Consider the following 21,419-nt stretch of genomic DNA (forward strand, 5'->3'; position numbering starts at 1 on the left):
AAAGTAAAACCTCTGAATCGTGCTCGTCATTGATTATTCAAACAAGGTCACTGTCTGGTTTGAACCCTAGTCCCCAATGCTGCTGATGCAATTCGCTGCCAATCGTGACAGGTGAAAGGTAAACACATTGAAACCTCTGCAGATATGTCTCATAAGAATGCTGCATGTCAGCGCGCATACAGTCGCAGATCCTAGGGTACCGAAACTATCGGAAACATCATGCCGACTTCACGTGTGATCATGTTGCACAAATATCCACTGCTGATTCTAACATTTGTATTACTAGAAAAAGTGTTCTCTTTGTTTTTCTATATATCTGTAAATTTGATTCAACATGTTTGATTGGTATGTCTGAATACTGGAAATGGATTTAATTTATCATTGAATTAAAGAGCTAATTAAAGATATCTTAAAAGGCTTTATGTATGAAGGAAATAAGTATGAGAATTCATAAAAGTGATGCTCGACTCGGCAAACACCATTAAAATGCTGTAGACCTTCAAGATGCAAGTTGCTTTCTCCTGACACTCCATCTTCACTGTCAATACTTTCTGTTGTGCATAAATCCTGATGGATGACAAATATGAAGTTAAAACAAAAAGGAGCAGTGCTGCTTTGCCAGTGATCAATTCGTCCGACATTTCGCTTATTATTTCAGCAAGAACTGCTGATGGAATCAGACCGTAGTTCTTCGTTACAGTCCTATAGGTTCATTTCAATCACAGAGCAGTGACACACAAAACTAAACCTCCTCTTATGTTGGCTTTCACTGCTATTTCGTCACCACAACCCCAAAACCTCTGGCTCGCTCCCAGCTGATCTTCCTGGCACTGCAGTTTGGACTCAGCCACCAAATTAGCCACCAATGCAAACCTGATTTAGACAGTCCTGCCTAAATTTCTTTTCCAAGAGCTGACATAGAGACATTGTGGAAACGGTCAGCAAATTCACTGGATGCTTGAAGGGTTGGACTCAAAAAAATAGAGAACTGTCAATAATGTGAGATGCGGATGGATTTACACTCATTCACATCAGCTGCTTGTGCTTTGAAGCTGCCAGCTGTTTTTATTTCAACTTAATGTTAGTCTGTTTTTCTTTCTGCAGGAGGTATAATGTACTCAGTCTGATCTCATGAACATTACGTGACTGTGGCAAAATTTTTGCAAAACAAAATGACGTGCTTTATGTCAAGTTTGGTTGCAGTTTCCCAGTGAAATGTCGCCAAAAGCGAGTGAAATAGTGTTGTAATCACACAAGTCTTTGAATGTGAATATTTGATGGACTTTTTAATGAGTAAAACGTACCTCCCTTACCTCAAACTTTAATCTTAAAGGTGCTGTAAGCAATTTTAGCATTCTGAAGCTTTCACGTGACTGAGCCGTTGAATTAGCCACGGCCCTTCATTCCAAAACCCCACCCTCCAAAGATAATTTTGAGACCAAAACTAAGCAAAAAAGCAGCATTGTTTGTTCCTGTGGCTGTCAAATTCAACAGTGGCACAATAAAAAAAAAAAAATCAGTTATAGTAACGTTCATTCTATAAGACTGAGCTGAAGTTAAATGTATTCAGTATCAATAGCCTAGTTTCCATCCACATTTCGCTTTGTTATCGACAAAGTGAAAATGTGTAAAAAAAATGTTTGCGAAATTTGTCGTCTTCTGCCTGTTTCCATTCAAATGTCATTTTATCTATAAAAATGAGTGCGTGATGTCATGCTTTAAAAAAAACATTTTGTCACATAAGATTTGGTTTATCACAAAATAAATCTGCCCTAAAGCCGTTTCCATACAGAAATGTGTGCTTATCACTAATTCTATACCTTTCACCTCCCAGATGTCCCTAATCCCCACAAGTTTTGGTATAATGGGGAGGGTATTGAAAAAATGAATTGAACTTAGACAGCTTACTGCCATTTTAATTTTAAGGTCATGTGGGTGGTTGCTAATGTGAACTGTGTTGTTGCTAGGGCATGTCGATGTAGTTTCTAGTGTGATCTGGGTGGTTTCTAATGTATTGCTAGGTGGTTGCTGGAGAGTTAACGGGGTTGGAGAGGAAGATGCAAGGTGGTTTCTAGGGTGTTGGTGGGACATTGCTAGGAGGTTGCTAGAGAGATGTGGTGTGTTACATTGTGTACTCAACTGAACAAAAACTGAACAACAAAACCAAAAATGGCCAACAGCCATGATCGAGAAAACTCATAACGCAAGTGCTCTACTGACATAAAGCATATAGATTCATGTTTTACAGTATCAGTACTAGTACAGTCGAGGGGTTGTGAAAACCTTTTGGGACCATGACATGTGGTATGACACTCTTATTTAAAACGGGGTTTTGTTCATTCTTGTATAATTATTATTCATGCAGCTTTTATGAGCTGATACTAATTGAGGGAATATTTGACTTTCAAAAATGAATTTGTCACACTGCAGGATCATTTCAAATGAATTATCGGAGGTAGAAAAGATTGCTAAAATTTGACAGAAATGTGCCCCATGTCTTATACCCACATATGGCTTAAAGGTGCTTTTAAGCAACAATCTAAACATTGGTTTGGCATTGGCAAACCATGCATTGCATCTAAACAAAGTACTGCACAACATGCAGAAACCACATGGGATCAGATGATACACATGTACAGTGATATTTACAGTATCATTCAACATTTGTGTTGTAACTGAGTGTAACTGAAATTCTATATATGGGTGAAAGGGCAACACAGTGGTCAATATAGAGCAGATGCCATACTGTTCTGTTTCCAATAATAATAATCAGTTCTGACTGTACAGTTACAAGACAAAAAGTTATCTGCAAGTAAAACTTTAGCATTATGCACAATAAACTCTACATGCTAAACAGATTAATAGGGAACTGTAATACAGTCATGGACCTTAACTGTAATACAGTCATGGACCAGCACAGGAACACATTACAAAACAGTGCAGTCATCAAAATATACTTCATATCAGTATGTGATTGTGGGTTACAGGACTCATCACAACTACATTTTACACCTTGTTCTAACCAGACGGAGACTGTCCTTGCTGCGGGCTGTAGCGTGATGATGTAGTGGATAGTTGACTTCAATGACGTACTGGATGTTTTAATGTGCATGTGTAAACCTCGCTCCCCTGGCCTGAAGAGGCACAATAGTGACTGACACTACAGGATGTAGCCGTTTTCCTCCACATTTGCACAGCGGCCTCCCATGTCGGTGATGCCGGTTCAAGCCCATTCGAAGCGGGTGGAGTAGGACCGGTTACAGTAGTGCCATGACCCAGATGGGAGTGAAGTTTAGGTGGGTGAGTGTAACGGGAGCCAGCTGGTAAGTAGCTGTGCAGTATGTATACCTAACTCCCCTGGCCTCAAGAGGCACCTCGCTCCCCTGTGTGTGTGTGTGTGTGTGTGTGTGTGTCTTAAGTGCACACCAGGAAACCAGCTTTGATTTCGTACTTGTTACATATATTCTTTTCTTTTTTTTCAATAAAAGTTACAATTAAACCAAAAAGGCTATCATTTTCGTTCTAATACAATAGGACATTTCTTCTCTAAGTCTTCAGAAAGTCATCTACCATATACAGTGGTGCTAGAACCCAGAAACCAATAAACTGATCTGAAGAACCTACAGCTTGATGAAAGTTAATGATAAATTAAGCATCGATATATAGCCAAAGAACACTATAGCTGCAACTCAAAAACCATATATGACAAAAATAGTTATGAAATAGTGATGATTAAGACATAAAAGACCGCTCATCCGGTTCCTGCGAGCCATCTCTCGTGCTTCTCGGCTCACTGTGCGATCTCTAAAAGCGAATAAAATAATTTCAACTCAAATTCATGTCCATTTATTTATTTATTTATTTGGCAAGTAGTCTTGTAAGAGGTTGAATGCTGAGGAGTCAGATGAGCATTTTCACACAATAAACACCAACAGAACTGACGCATGATTCAAGATGTTCAGCGATTTCTTTCTTCTCAAATAACAATTTCAATGCAAATCAATATTGTATGTCCATGTATTTATTTATTTGGTTAGTAGCCATGTAATAAGAGGGATAATGTACAGTCACTATCTGTTGTTATCGCAAAATAAACCCCTTTAGGTTTATACATGACCCCCCCCCCCCCCCGCCGCTTCGCGTCGGGTCATATTCACCATGTCGCGGTTTATTGTACGATAACAACATACTGACTGTACATTATTCCTTACAAAAAGCAGTTCATGAATGACTAATATTTCATTTACAAATGCAGTATAATCCATTAATAAACAGTTAGTACAACATGCATATAAAGGGTGACTTTTATGCAATACCTGTCAAATAGTGAACCATTTAATACTTATTGACGCTTATTCGACACTAGCAACCTATAAAAATGTACCTTAAAGTAGCAATATGTAACAATGACATCAAACATTTAAAATGGGTACTACAGTTCAAATTCAAAATAATGGAGAGAGATGTCTCCCCCGCCCCCTCCCCCCCAGAATCAAAGCTCACGCTGGTTGTCAGGTTGAGGACACGCAACAGGAACGAGCAAACTGACAATGGCAAACAACGAGCCTTCCACTGTATGTTGATCAGCTAATGTATACGTTTGTAATGTTTTTACTCTTTGCTAATTATAAACCAGCTCGTGTGGATTTTTTATAACTCTGTCAGTGCTGGCTAGATGTATTGCTGGCTTTCATGGCTGCAGCGTGCTGAGTTTGCAGGGGTGTGGAAACACTATTGGGAAATGGGCAGTGGGTGGGATCACACAGGCCAAAACACAAACAGAAATTCCGGCCCAGAACGGACATTTCAAAGTAGAATATACTGGCTAAAGCATTGTTTTCGGAGAAGCCAGTATTTCAACAGTATTTCAAGCATGTTTCCTAAATCTCTGATAACATATTATGATAATTGTATGCATTAGTACAGTAAATATACATAAATACATATTGCACCTTTAAATGTATAGTAGACACATGTAGGGCCTTAATTAAGGAGTTGTCAACATTAGAAACTTGTAGATAAAGTTGAGTGTGGTTTAATGGTCAGGCTTTATTAGATGATATCTGCTGTGAATGAGCATGAAGAGCTGGAAAGTGTATTTGTAGAGGACTTTAGGTCACTAGTATTAGGTATGTTGGTACAACACTCAGAGTAGCACCATTCTTTTGACATCAACATTACATGGAAAATGACAACGCAAGTGAGTCAAGACATTACAGTCATGAATAAAAACCCATAATCCCTCTTTGTAATCTTACTATAATAATTGTTTGCAGCGCTGTGATATAAATCATGAATTAGGGCATTTCATGTTTTTAATTATTATTAGCGTAAGTAAGTATATTAACTATGCATTTATAATACATAACTATTTGGCAAGTATTGCATGAAAGTTGCCTGATAAATGCATGTTGCTAGTGATTTATAATCTATTTGTAAATTACTCATGAATCATTAATGAACCCCATTATAAATCCTAAACGAAGGGAACATTATGTAAAGTGTAACCAGAAACAAACTTGGTTTCATTGCCTGATGCAGTCCAAGAAGTTTATCATTCAGTAGTTCTTTATAAACCATCAATACACTGGTGCTTTAGAGAAGCCAGAAACCAAACACTGATCTGAAGAACCAAAAAAGAAACAACACTAACTTTTGTAACATCCGCCGCACAGTATAGCTCAATTCAATTGCCATGGACCCTTAAAAATACATTGAACTATGGTTCTAGATTTGAAGAGGTACTTTGCTGAACCAAAGAACCATTGAAGAGCCTTTATTTGTGAAGCGTGCCCATGCAATGGTCAGACTCTGATTGTTTGCTTTGAAAGAATGCTCAGAGAAAGACATTAAAACAAAGATTTCCAAAGCCGACCATCTCACTTTCTCCTGCTTTGAACCAGAGTGTGCAAATAAAACAGATTAAAGGATCGACGAGAGGAACATCCCGAAACCATCTCACTTCTCACTTCTCTCATCTCTCAGTTCAGCACTAGATGTGATGGATAGCGAAATGTGCTCACCTAGGGTGAAGAACGGCAGCGCCGTGTTGTCCAGATCATCCATAACCGCGATGCGCCCCGGCAGGTCAGTCCTGACGAACAGCAGAAGTCTGGACTCTCCTCCTCCAGCGAGACTCCCGGATCCTGCGCCCGTGAAGCTGAACTCATTCTCCCGGAGCACGGGCAGCGTGGACACGGTCACGGTCTTTACCTCACAAGGGCTCTCCGCGTCGCTTCTCTTGTCCCGGTCTTCGTCCAGTTTTCCTCCGGCGCCGGTTCCGCTGGCAAAGAGCGCCAGCAGCAGCGGCAGCAGGACACGCGCGCCTCTCGGTGTCATTCCGCTCTGCTCCCGGTGCCGCTGCGCGTGGATTGAGTGGCTCATGTAAAGCGCTGATAGTTTATAGCGGCAGTGATGACAGCGACCAGCAGGCGGCAGCACTCGTTAATAGCTCTCATTTGTATAAACAGACTAACATCAAGTCAAATAGCCTACACAATAACTTTCACAACATGACAGCAAATAAATAAATAAACTTCTTACAATGTTTTCCCTGAAAAGGAAAAAAAGCTGGAGAGAGGAACAATGAGAGAGTCCCCTACAAACACTGAGGTCATGTGACTATCATCTCTAACACTCATAATCTTTCTTTAAATGTAATATGTCAGCACTTAAAATAAATACATATATAAAATTTTCATTTTTTATGAAATTGAAAGCATTATTTTTAAGTAAAACATGGAAATGTATTATTGAAAACTATTACATTAACCTCCTAAATAAAAAAAAATTAAAGACATCTGATATTTAGATGTTTCTCATCATGCCTTTTTAAAAAGATGATTTTAATTCATATTTATCATTATGATCATATTCACTGAAGGCTCTCGGGAGATCCCGGTGCTCTGTAACCACACTAATGCATTCATTTACAAAAATGCATATAATCTATTCAACATGCATAATACAATCATAGTTATGTTACTCAGTTTTTGGTTCTGTCACAGGTCTGATGTAATGCAAGAGATACTTTTATATAATGAGTTAAGGAGGCCAGGATAAAGTACAGTGAATATAAAGGCCCATGACATTAAACAAGTCTCTAAATAAAAGAAGAAAAACACACAATAGAAATGGATTCTGTTGTATTATGTTGTTGAAAATGACACCTGTAAGGACAATTTGGGTTTCCTCAACTAATTGATTGTTACAATCTAGGGAGAGGGCGCAGCATGCTTCATAATAATTAAAGTCTTCAAAATAAATGTAATTCACGTCATGTGAAACAGCGAGCCGAGATTGACGATGTCAGCACACAAAGACGGCTTCACACAGAAATCAAACACACCACCTGACGAGACCCTCTCTGCCGCTGTGTGTGTGGGTGTGTTTGTGTGTGTATATGTGTGTGTGTTTGTGTTTTGGTGTGTTTGTGTGTGTGTCGTGTTTGTGTATTTATGTTTGTGTGCGTGTCTGTGTGTGTGTGTGTGTGCATGTTTGTGTGTGTGCATGTTTGTGTGTGTGTGTGCGTGCCTATTGTGTGCGTGTATGTGCATGTGTTTGGGTGTGCGTGTGTATGTGTGTGTGTGTGTGTGTGTGCATGTGTCTGTTTGTGTGTGTGTGTTTGTGTGTGTGCGTATTTGTGTGTGTGTGTTTGTGTGGGTGTTGGTCTGTGTGTTTTGGTTTGTGTGTGCGTGTTTGTATGTGTGTGTGCGTGTTTATGTGTGTTAGTGTGTATGTTTGGGTGTGTGTGTGTGCATATATGTGTGTGCGTGTTTATGTTTGTGTCTGTGTGTTTGTGTGTGCATGTGTGTGTATGTGTGTGTTTATGTTTGTGTGGGTGTGTGTGCATGTTTGTGTGTGTGTGTTTATGTTTGTGTGGGTGTGTGTGCATATGTGTGTTTGTGTATGTGTGTGTGTGTGTGCGTGTGTTTATGTTTGTGTGTGTATGTGTGTGTGTGTGTGTGTGCGTGTGTTTATGTTTGTGTGTGTGTGTGTGTTTGTGTAATTGTTGTTTGTGTTTGGATGTGTGTTTTTATGTTTGTGTGTGTGATTGTGTGTGTGTGTTTGGGTGTGTGTTTATGTTTGTGTTCGTGTGTGTGTTTGCATTGCATTTGTGTGTGTGTGTGTGTGTGTGTGTGTGTGTGTGTGCATGTGTGAGTGAGTTTGTAAATAAGTGCTTTAATCATAAATAGAATAACTTCTGGTTTCAGTACATATGCAGGAATAACATAAAGTGATTTGATTTTGACATCATATTTCAGCTTCAGGCAATTTCATGTCTCAGGGGTTGATTTTTAATAGAATGAAGAGATTTAAATATGTTTTACATTTATAATATATTTTATGAATGACTCATTAAAACTGTATTGGAATTATTATTTATGCACATATTTTACTGTTTTAGTTATCTAAACAAAGAGTGAAATAAACTCATAACCTATTTCAATATCTGTGCATTATTGTGGCGGTAACAAACTTCTGTACTCAAAGGGACAACAGAGGTACCTTCAAATCACTGTGCATTTATACATGTGTTATTATGAAGGTTTTGACTAGCATGGGCCAGTTTGCTCCAGCCTGATGCCATAAAGCCTCTTTCTCCATTGATAGTCATTCAAAAGTATCTGTGTATTTTGACCATACTACTACTAATAATAATAACAGCATAATCATTATAGAATAGTAGATATTAGTACTTAAATTAGAATTTGCTGAAAATCCAGAAAAGACCGTGAGGTATGGTACAAAAGTGTCAGGTAAGCGATGTTTCAGCATGTATAGAAAAGAGAACGCTACACATTTAATAGCTAATGGAGACTTTAACACGTACTCCACCATTGGATATATGAGATTTATTTCCGTTGAAATTGCATTGACCCCCGTGCCGAGAAGTCCTCTGATTCTGGGAAATTGAATTTGACAAACAACACGGCAGCAAGCGACGGTCTAGGCAGAGATGGTCTAAACAGGTTTACTGCGTGTAACAGGTCTCAGCGCCAACACTCTCCATCTCACCAGTAGGTCTGCCATGCTTGTTTTCTCAATTTTCTCAAATAAATGGACAATTTGTCCTTCCTTTCTTCCTTTAATCTCGTCTGACTGGTACAGTACAGTCTCCAATTGGCTCCAGAACACCATGCTTGATGTCTGAGGGCCAAAGCTTATTTATTGCTTATAAAGTCATTTATACTCTGCAGCTTTTGGCAGTTGCTTTAAAAATGATAAGCGTGTAATATGAATCTGAGGCATATAAAATGCTTTTTCAGCCGCATATGACCAAAACATTTTCTCCTCAAGAAAAGTAGGCTATATATGGGTATGAATCTCACGAAATCTTTAAAAAACTTCATAATAATAATATATGTTTTATATATTTATTTTATAAATTATTTATTTCCATCAGACTGCCCATTAGATAGATGTACTAAAGTATTATTTTGTACTCTATTACCTTTTCTTCATATATTAAACATATATTAGACGTGACATGTTTAAATCAGCATAAGTTCAAGGTTGTAAAACCTTTGAAGCCATGATTCCTGCAATACTTTTCAGTTTTTATTCATGACATGCTATTTTATTTTATTTTTCCTTTGAGAAAATTAAGCTTAGGACATTTTGCTCATAAATACTGTAAGCATGTTCCCCACTTCCATCCCTAACCCTTAAGCTTACAGCAAATTCAGATTTATTTATTCCACTCATACCTAGTTTAATAGGCTTATATCTGGGTTGCACCAGCATTTTAAACATTTCAATTATGGAATGAGAGGTTGTTTAATGCTAACATGAATAATAATGCCTAACCTTGCAGGTCAAGGAATTCTACAGTCCAGTGCTATAATGCCGATTTTGAGCCAGTCCTTTGAACTTTGCAGAGTAGGTCGAATACTGACGTGTGCAGAAACATCTTAAATCCATATAAAGGTTTTTCAAAATAAACGGACAAAATAGGAAAAAAATATATTTTGCATCGTAAGAGAAACTAACTAGCTAGTCAGGACTGCTTCGCGAAACACTAGTAACTATGTCGCATTTCCATCGTTCGAACCATGTTGTTTCAACAATGTGGAGGTGTCGTTAATGACGTTACGCAGCGGGTGAACTTCAGCAGAGATTGAATGGATATTATATTGTAACAGCTCATTTACATGGACAGAAAGCCGTTTATTGTGAGACCGCAACTTAAGACATGAAATAGACGTTTTCGTTTATATGCACTTTGTAAGTGAGGTACTCTTTACTACAGTGTAAAAGTGGTTTGGTTTGTAAACACTAAGCAGCTCCATAGCTGTGGTATTTCCCCACAACGCTGCTGTTAATAACAAACATGGCATCTGTGGACTACTTCGCCATTTTCTGTTCTCCATTATTTCGCTTTATTTTCACATTTCCTCTGCTGCTCATGTGTTTGTTTTTATTGCGACCTATCGCAGCATTTAGCTGCAATAGTGGGGTTTACCTCCAGCATGATCACACGGGAAGTCAGCATGCTGTTTCCGAAAGTTCCAGTATCCTAGGATCGGCAACAGTATGCTGACTCACTGACATGCCCTATCTCCCATCGGACATATTTGGAACTGCTCAGCAATAATTACTTTCCCTCGTGGTATGACAGGTAGCACATTCTGTCAGTTGCATAGGAGCCCACAGTTGAATCCCCATTCCAATGAGGAAGTAATCACATTTGTACAAACACTTGCGATTATGTTAAGGAGGTTGCATTTTTATACTTAACATTGCATTTTGTTTCTACTAATTGGTATGGTTAGATTAGGGTTTTGGATTGGGGGTAGATTTAATAAAATAAACATTTCTCTTCACTGTTTTACACCATGTTCAGCTGAAAAGAATTATTTTTACAAATGGTTTCTGGCAACCTCTCTTGGATATAAATGGATGTTACACTTTTTATATGCTCTGAAACACTTACCACTTTATCCTCTGGAGGCAGTGTTTTCAAATTCAGTCAACGTATGCCGATTTTGGCTAAAGAAAAATCGGCAAACACTTGCCGAATTTTATGAGAGATCAGGCTCTTACCTCACTTTACCACACTTGAGCACATACATGTGCACTCTCTTCACAAACTAATAAGAATGGCACATTTATTCTTGATACAATGAGAGATATAGAATAAAATATAAATTGAGTGAAAGATACAGACTGGGTCTGGCAAATGGGGATCTGGTGAAGATGTGTGGTGCTGAATGGCAACAAAAAATACGATTTTCATCTTGCTTTTCAGTGACAGAGAAGTTAAAACCCTTCACAATCTGAATTTAAATACACATTTTGTCATTTTGCTAAATGTTTTTTGGTGGTGCTTTTCTAATTCATCCAGTAGTTTAAGATGTGGAAATGAGCACATACATGTGATACTTTTGACTTGATGCATCACAGTAGCATCTCAGATCAAAATGTAAGAAATTATTGTGTGAATCATGCCTATCATGAATCCTTGTCATCCCTTCATTATCAACTACCAGAATAATGTAATTAATAATTTAAATAAGTATGGTAATGAATCATATGGAATGAAATCCAAACCTTTATTGTTTTGCAGTGGTGGTGACACTACAACAGTCAAGTAACTAAAGTTTACTATGGAAATATTTTCTCAATACACAATATAATGTTGCCCTTTTAATGTCACAAATCATTGATGAATCACTCATGTTTATCTAGTTAATTTAGATGATTATTAGCCACCGAGGTGTTTCTATCCTTCCCTCAGGTACAATAGTAGCAGCTGTACTAATGACTCTCCTAATAAAAACAGTATATATGCATGTTTCAAATGCCAATAATGGCGGCTTTACAAAGTATTCTACGGCTTGAGCACAGAAGGTAACGCGGAACTTGACTCTCTATCCAATGACGAAATCATAAGAATATCCCAGCTTCCAAGGACCCAGATCATCTTGAGAGGGCCACAAGATGAAACTATGCCTTAAGTCCAGCAATGCAGTTCTTAGCTGCACTGTGTTATTATGCTGTGGGGATTATTATGGAGTTGGTTAGTGATGGCCTGTGGCTCAACAAGTCTTCGGTCAGCAAGGCTGTGACAGCAGTAACACTTTTGCTGTTACAGCTTATGGACACCATGCTGACTTCCTCCTCAAAAGTCCAGCTGGCCAATCAACTGTTTCATAATATTGCTAACATCCCCAGAGTGACTGGCGTCATTGATGGCACCCTTATCCCAGCGGCAAGTCCTGTGGTGAATGAGACCTTGTGCATTTGCAGGAAGGGCTATCAATCCATTAATGTTCAAGTAGTGTGTGATCACCTGAGGGTCTTCACTGACATTGTTCAAAAATGCCTGGAAGCACATATGATTCTTTTAAGTGGGCCAGTTCAGCAATTTGGTGACAACTGGCTGCTGGGATACAGTGAATGTCCTCTTCACCCATACCTCTTAACACCTGTGTAGCATCCAGCTGCCATTGCAGAGGAAAGGTTTAATCAGGCCCATGGAAGGAAACACTCTATATTGGAGAGGGCTATAGGAGTGTGGAAACAACGTTTTTGCTGCATCAGCAAGTCTAGTGGTGGCCTGAAGCTGAACCGCTCCAACACCTGTGCTCTTTTAGTGGTTACTGCAATTCTCAACAACATTGCATTGAGGGAAAATGTTCAACTTTCTGAGGAGGAAGAGGGGGTTGGTGCTGGAGCCAATGATGATGATCCTCTGAACCCACATCAAGGCAGAATGCAAGTCAGAGAACATTTCATTCAGGTCTTTGAAAGGAATAGGGCATAGGGGTGATAACTCTGAATAGAACACAACCCAGCCTCGGCAAAATCAATGATGTCGATACCACAAACTAACAAGGAACTACGCTTCTAACCACAGGTGGAGAGCTGTTCGTTGGAACTACCGTTTCGGGAAACACCAAATCGTTGAACTATGTTGTTAATGATGGAACCTTTCACCATAGTTGGCTAACAATAGTTTTGGGAAACACACCCCAGAACATTTGGTGAAGGTGAAGTTTTAGATCTGTTCAGGGACATAACCACAATATACATTGAGGGGGACAAGTCCCCCACCAATAATCAGATATGGCCAGATTGCCAACCCAATAATTGATTACTTGTTGCTGTTCTGCTGCAGTTTATTATGCACCACTGTTTAACAGTCAATAAGTTGTTGCATGAATAACACAATAGTTTTTTTTTTTGCATCAACAGTAGTCCAACCCGGCTGCTCAGTGTAATTTGAGACCAATCACATCAATAAAGGCAAGACTCAAATTTAAGAAGTTGAGTGGGAACCTTGTGGATTATTCCAGAGCCACGCAGCATGCACGCATCAGTGGCAGTAGTTCAGGTTAAGAATGTTTGTATCATGTGTGATGTCAGTATATAACTAAACATGCAATATTTGCCCACTGTTTTATGACTGAAATGGTGTCCAGACAAACAGTAATTTCCACTGACGTGCGGTCTGGGTAGGCAAACTAGGCACTGCCTACCCGGCCAAAATTCAAAAATAAAATGTTTATTAAATAATAAACTTGTATTTGTATTTTTACTTTTTATTCTTGTGATTTATATATGCAATATGTGTGTTATTCCAATTGTTTAGACGTTATGATGACAAATGTAGCAGTTACGCATAATCAACTAAAAACAAATGGTAGAATAAGCAGTGCTTTTACGGTCCATTCATTGCAGACGACAAGCGGAAAACCCATGTTGCGCATGCGCACTTCGATCCTGTATTCTTTAACATGTACGGCAAAAAGCACAAATCTGCTGTGCCTTTTGACGTAAATATGTTATGCCCGTAATCATCTCCATTACGTATCAGACATGGACCAATTAAAATCGAGATATTCCTGGACATTTGCGTAGCTAACGTCATTACACCACAGTTAGCGTGCATGCCTAATCCCCACAAAATTCAAAATCAAAATGACAGCACCGGCCGTAATCACGGAATTAAGAATTTTTTCCAACTTCCAAGCTCGATTTTAATTCCAAATATGAGTTAATTGCAAGAGGGAGGTCTACGCCAGCCTTAGATGGACTAGTACAGCAAAAGGGCCCAAAAATTATCCGATCATTTCAAACTGATTGGTATGTAAGAAAAGATTGGCTATGTGGCTGTGCTAACAATCAGCGGCTGTACTGCTATCCCTGCCTGCTTTTTTCAACCAGTCAGACTGTTTGGACTTCAGCGGGATATTGTGATTTGAACAACTTGCTTTAACCAAGCATGAAAAGTCGTCAGCTCACATCCAGGGTCAAATTACACTGAAAATCTTTGGAAAATCTCGGATCGACCTTGCACTTGACGAGCAAAGGAAGCTGAATATAACCTACCACAATGAAAAGGTAAAGGATTGTTGTATTGTATCTTCTGTTATAAAGATGAAGATTGCACATAAAAAAAATAAGCACATAATGTTGTAAAAAATAAACAACTTATGTTCTGTTATATGTTCTGTGTTTTGACTACTGAATTTTGTATAATAATATCTAATGAAGATATATTAACAAAATCGTATATATTATATATAAAACATAAAATACACATTTCTTGATATGCCGCGCTTGTGCATAACGTTCACTGTTTACGCGCTTGTGTGTGTGTGTGTGTGTGTGTGTGTGTGTGTGTGTGTGTCTGTGATAGAGAGAGAGAGAGAGAGAGTACACGATATACATCCTGATTTGTACATTTCTTGATATGCCACGCTTGTGCGTAACGTTCACTGTTATTACGTATTATTAGCTTAAACAATAAATCAGGTAATCTGGCTTTCATAACTCAGTGCCTAGCCTCTTTAAGACATCACCGCACGTCACTGGTAATTTCCAATGGTGCAAACTATTTGCAATTTGGCTAAATTTGCTGTTTTGAATTGAAAATTTGTCATGTACAGTACGTGATTTGTATGTCATTCATTTTTTGAATGTGAAAACATTAATGAAGCAGTTTTCAGCATGTCAGGCTTAAGACGAAAGAGTGAATGTGCGTATATTATAAAGGAATTGAATGAATGTGGTTATCTGGTAAGTTTCTGAAGAAGCTTTTTAGAAAATTCACTTGATATTGTCTTATAAAATGTTCTATAACACAAAGTAGAGCTTTATCACCCGAAGATTAAAACTAGTACATGGAAAGGCCTATGACTTGTGCTTTTATGTTTTGGTAAGGACAGTGTCATATATTCTTAATGCAAATATTATTCAATAATCATTTAAAATCAATTTCTAAATAATCTCTTTATGTCTTTAATTCAGAATTTTGTACAGCATCTCCTAAGAGTCCTCTTTTAAAAATAGACCATTTATTTTGAGGATGATAAAGAAGTAGTTCACCAAAAAATGGAAAATGTACTTTTACTCACTCAGTTACTCACCTTTTATATTGTTCAAAACCCACATGCTGTTAAATTTTCTTGGAACATGAAAATAGATATTTTAATCAGCTGTATTCTGTATGGTGGAATAGTCTTGTACTGTGTGCACTTCTGTGTGGAAATGTTTTTTTTTATATTTTACAACCGAAAATGTTACAATTGTGGGCCTTTATCGCATCTAAAGCTTTTAATCAGAAAAGTATTGCATTCAGCACCTTTACTGTATCAAAGGACCAAAGAGGACCAAATATTGTGACCTCAACACCCACAACCCCCAGTGTTCAAGACATGTTTACGGCCTTGGATCTATTGAAATTTCATACCTTAAATATCATAATCACACAAACCCAACAAGCACTCACGCACGCACACACAGACACACACACACACACACACACACACACACACACACACACACACACACACACACACACACATGTTGGTGCAGCTACCATTATGAGGACTCTCCATAGACATAATGATTTTTATATTGAACGAGCTATAGATTATATCCCCTAACTCTACCCCTAAACCTAACACAACACCTAAACCTAACCCTTACACAAAACTTTCTGCATTTTTACATTTTCAATAAAACTTTGTTTAGTATGATTTATAAACATACTATAAATGTCCTCATAAACCACATTTATAGCATAATACCCTTATACCATTGTAATTACCAGTTTGTAACTGCCCAAACCCGCCCACACTCACACCTGAATTGTGTTATAATATGAATTAAATATAAATGTGTTCTTCATTTAGATTTCAGATATGTTGCTTGTATGCCATATGTCCAATGACCTGAAAGACACAAATAACCCTTTGAAAAGCCCCGCCTTATGTTATTGACCAATCCTACCTTAGCAACTGTTGCCAACCACCATGATGGATATATATATATATATATATATATGGTAACACAGTGTTGCCAAGATACTTATAACAGTGACACAAGTTACAGACACACACTGTGTTTTTTGTTTTGTTAGGAGTAGCGTTGCATTCTCTCACAATAGTAGACTGTGGTATATGTAGTAAAACCATAGTAACCACAACATTAAGTATGGTTTTACTACAGTAACCATATTTGAATGATAAATATAACTATGGTTTTACTACAAATAATGTAGCTGAACTACAATTACAGTAGTGATTTTTCTACTGTAACTGACACAAAGTTTTTGGAAATCTCCATTTCATTCCAGTGGGGCGTTGTGTAAAGCTTGACTGAGAGAGCAACAGTATCCGAGAGGAAAAGAGCATAGCACAGGGTCAATTTATAAGCTTTTATTAGTGTCAATAAACTCCATCCGCTCTACATTTCCTCCAGACGTCTGTATAGAAACATTTAAAAAAATATTTACTATTGTACAACAAGGCTGTATTAATATTACCATAGTTTTTGTTTTCCTTTAACAATGTTAAAGGGCACCAGAAAAAAAGAGAGAGAGAGAGAGAGAGAGAGAGAGAGAGCGATATAACAATGGTAACAATACAAATGGCACCCTTAATACAAATTTTGCAGGCACATATATGGGACACCATACATCCAGACTTTTCCATTGAATTAGCTGTCTGGAGTCTGAATGATTGCACTTAACCAGTTGCCAGAAATCGTGAGGAGAAACCTGGCCAAAGCTGTTCGTTATAAAGAGCAGTACACTCTATTATAGGCTTCATAATACTTATTACAATGAACCGAGAATTAATGTCCTATAATTCATGTGAATCTAACCAGAAAATCTACCATTCTCAAACTATCAGGTTATGTGCGTCAATAAACACCTGAATCCCCTTAGAAAATCAAAAGGGAAATAAACGCAGAATGCATGTGCATGTAAACCTGCATCGAAGATCTACAAGGTAACACAATTGTCCTCACGCAAGAAAGCTTTGAGGTTAAGAGAGGATGCTTTCATTTAGGAAATGTGTTTCCATGGAAACATTTTGAATTAAAGAAAGATATACTGTTATTTGTTACAGTTGATCAGTCAAATGCACTTCTATACCAAACACTTCACTGCCCAGCCAACAGCACAGATGGCGATTAATTTGATTATTCAAAATATTCCAAGTAAAATAACAACAAAATCACAGAAATAAGAACACAGAATGAGAGATCGTGCCTCCAGCTGCCACAAATAAAAGATTTGAATTCAATGTTCGAAGAAGTGCACTTGAGGTGTGTAACTGTGCCAGTGTGATGTGAAAGATGTAAATGAGAGTTCAGCTCGAGTCAGGATGGCCATTGAGAGTAATGAGAGATGTTTTGGCACCATGATGAGTACCAGTACCAGCACACCGGATCCTGGTTCCATTTCATTTCAGTTGCTCAAAACACACAGAATATTGGAGTTTTTTAACAGCACACAAACATATATAACAGAAGGAATAAACTTGCCTTTTCTTTTTGCCACCCATTTTTTTGTAGAGGTGCTTGAGCAAGCATCACTATTGTGCATACTTATATAATTCTTCAACCCTAAACTTCAATTTGTAACTTGTACCACATTGTTTATGCTACTAATCTTTCCCCTCCTTTCATGTTTGGGTATTTTTCTTTTTTTTTTTTTTTTTTACACGTTAAAGAGTTAAAAACAGTGAATTCCTAATATTAATCTTGTATTTGGTCAACATGCCACAACAATGAATGACGGAATAATATATATATATATATACCACCAAACCACCTATATATATATATATATATATATATATATATATATATATATATATATATATCAGAGTCAGAATCAGCTTTATTGCCAAGTATGCTTACACATACAAGGAATTTGTCTAGGTGACAGAAGCTTCCAGTCTACAACAATACAAACAATACCAAAAACAGCAGCAACACATAGGTAATTAAAAACAAAAAAGAACACAAAATAAATAATTATACATATACTGTACGTACATACACTCACCTTCATACATACCCACATACACACACGTAGTGCAAATCTAATACAATCTTGTTATATAAAGAACAAAAACCTGTATATTATGTACAGAGCAATGTAAGTAATGGCAGAAGTGGATATGTTGGATAATATAAATTAAAATTAAAATTAAACTGTGTATTTCACATAATTATTGCTCAATGGGGAAATTTAATTGTTCATTAGATGGATGGCCTGAGGTAAAAAAACTGTTCCTGTGTCTGACGGTTCTGGTGTTCAGAGCTCTGAAGCGCCGGCCAGAAGGCAACAGTTCAAAAAGGTAGTGGGCAGGGTGATTGGTGTCCAGAGTGATTTTACCAGCCTTTTTCCTCACTCTGGAAGTGTATAGTTCTTGAAGGGGGGGCAGGGGGCAACCAATAGTCCTCTCAGCAGACCGAACTGTCCTTTGTAGTCTTCTGATGTCTGATTTCGTAGCTGCACCAAACCAGACAGTTACTGAAGTGCAGAGGACAGACTCAATGACTGCTGAGTAGATGTGTATCTCCCACTTCAGGTCCTGTGAGATGATAGTGCCCAAGAACCTGAATGACTCCACTGCTGCCACAGTGCTGTTTAGAATGGTGAGGGGGGACAATGTTGGGGTGTTCCTCCTAAAGTCCACAATCATCTCCACTGTTTTGAGCGTGTTCAGCTCCAGGTTGTTTTGACTGCACCAGAAAGCCAGCCGTTCAACCTTTCTATATGCAGACTCATCATCATCTCGGATGAGGCCGATGACAGTGGTGTCCTCTGCAAACTTCAGGAGCCTGACAGAGGGGTCCTTGGTGGTGCAGTCATTGGTGTACAGGGAGAAGAGTAGTGGGGAGAGCACACATCCCTGGGGGGCACCAGTGCTGATGGTACAGGTGGTGGAAGTGAATTTTCCCTACCTCACAAGCTGCTACCTGTCCGTCAGAAAGCTTATAATCCACTGACAGGTAGAGGTGGGAACAGGGAGTTGGTTTAACTTAGTCCGGAGTATATCTGGTATGATTGTGTTGAAAGCCGAGCTGAAGTCCACAAAAAGGATCCTTACGTATGTCCCCGGTCTGTCCAGATGTTGCAGGATATGATGCAATCCCATGTTGACTGCATCATCCACAGACCTGTTTGCTCGATAAGCAAATTGAAGGGGGTCCAGAAAGGGTCCAGTGATGTCCTTCAGGTGGGCCAACACCAGTCTCTCAAATGACTTCATGACCACAGATGTCAGGGCGACAGGTCTGTAGTCATTAAGTCCTGTGATTTTAGGTTTCTTAGGGACGGGGATAATAACGGAGCGTTTGAAGCAGCATGGGACTTCACACTGCTCCGGTGATCTATTGAAGATCTGAGTGAAGATGGGGGCCAGTTGGTTAGCACAGGAACGAAGGCCAGCTGGTGAGATGCCATCTGGTCCTGGAGCCTTCCTTGACCTTTGCTTCCGAAAGACACGGCACACATCGTCCTCACAGATCTTGAGTGCAGGTAGTGTAGTAGGAGGGGGGTTGCAGGAGGTGTTAATGGTTGTGTGAAATGAAGGTCCGAGTGCATGTGGGGTGTGAAATCGGGCCTTTCAAATCTGCAGTAAAACACATTCAGGTCATCAGCCAGTCGTTGGTCCGCCACAGGGTTGGGGGTAGGAGTCCTGTAATTAGTAAGTTGTTTCAGGCCACTCCACACTGATGCAGGGTCGTTAGCTGAAAACTTGCTTTTCAGCTTCTCAGAGTAGCTTCTTTTAGCCACTCTGATTTCCTTATTCAGTGTGTTCCTGGCCTGATTATACAAGACTCTATCCCCACCCCTGTAAGCCTCCTCTTTGGCATGACGAAGCTGTCTGAGTTTTCCTGTGAACCATGGTTTATCATTGTTGAATGATAAAAATGTCCTAGTAGGGATGCACATATACTCACAGAAACTGATTTATGATGTAACAGTATCTGTGAGCTCGTCCAGGTCTGTAGCTGCAGCTTCAAAAACACTCCAATCAGTGCAGTCAAAGCAGGCTTGTAGTTCCAGCTCTGCTTCATTAGTCCATCTCCTTATAGTCCTTACAACTGGCTTTGTTGATTTTAATTTCTGCCTGTAGGTCGGGAGAAGATGAACCAGACAGTGATCAGAGTCCCAAAGCTGCACGTGGGACAGAGCGATATGCATCCTTTAATGTTGTATAGCAGTGATCCAATATATTCCTGTCTCTGGTGGGGGATGTAATGTGCTGTCTGTATTTGGGCAATTCACGTGTGAGATTTGCTTTATGAAAGTCCCCAAGAATAATAATGACTGAGTCCGGGTATTGTTGTTCTGTGTCTGAGATTTGATCAGCCAGCTGTTGCAGCGCTAAGTTCCCAGACGCGTTAGGAGGAATGTAAACACTCACCAGAATAAACAAAGAAAACTCCCGCGGCGAGTAGAACGGCTTACAGTTAATAAAGAGCGCTTCCAGATTTAGAGTTGTTACATCTGTACACCAACATTCGTTGATGTAAAAGCATGTTCCACCGCCTCTCGTTTTCCCCGTTAACTCCGCGATGCGATCCGCTCTGAACAGCTGGAAGCCCGGCAGATGTAATGCGCTGTCCGGAATGGCTTCACTCAGCCAGGTTTCAGTGAAGCACAGTGCAGCAGAGTTTGAAAAGTCCTTATTAGTATGTGTGAGGAGATGTATTCGTCCGTTTTGATGGGAAGAGAGCGGAGATTTGCGAGATGAATGCTCGGCAGTGCTGTTCGAACGCCGCGCTGACGGAGTTTAACCAGCGCGCCAGCTCGTCTCCCTCTATATATATATGGGTGGTTTGGTAGTGTATATATATATATATATACAGGTGAAACTCGAAAAATTAGAATATCGTGCAAAAGTTCATTAATTTCAGTAATTCAACTTAAAAGGTGAAACTAATGTATTATATAGACTCATTACAAGCAAAGTAAGATATTTCAAGCCTTTATTTGATATAATTTTGATGATTATGTCTTACAGCTTATGAAAACCCCAAATTCAGAATCTCAGAAAATTAGAATATTGTGAAAAGGTTCAGTATTGTAGGCTCAAAGTGTCACACTCTAATCAGCTAAACACCTGCAAAGGGTTCCTGAGCCTTTAAATGGTCTCTCA

At 38.9% G+C, this 21,419-nt stretch overlaps 1 protein-coding gene across 3 annotated transcripts in view; it reads right to left on the reverse strand.

Annotated features, from left to right (window-relative positions):
• LOC127637737 (astrotactin-2-like) overlaps positions 1-6,354 on the reverse strand; it is a 749,824-nt gene extending 743,470 nt beyond the window's left edge. For all 3 annotated transcript variants that reach the window (XM_052118989.1, XM_052118979.1, XM_052118998.1), the window contains exon 1: positions 6,024-6,354. In XM_052118989.1, the coding sequence (XP_051974949.1) occupies positions 6,024-6,339 (316 nt within the window). In that variant the 5' untranslated portion in view covers positions 6,340-6,354. The remainder of the gene's footprint in view (positions 1-6,023) is intronic.
• Between the last annotated feature and the right edge of the window lie 15,065 nt (positions 6,355-21,419).

The sequence above is a fragment of the Xyrauchen texanus genome, chromosome 4 (assembly GCF_025860055.1).
Source record: "Xyrauchen texanus isolate HMW12.3.18 chromosome 4, RBS_HiC_50CHRs, whole genome shotgun sequence".
In the NCBI taxonomy this organism is placed as follows: Eukaryota; Metazoa; Chordata; class Actinopteri; order Cypriniformes; family Catostomidae; genus Xyrauchen; species Xyrauchen texanus.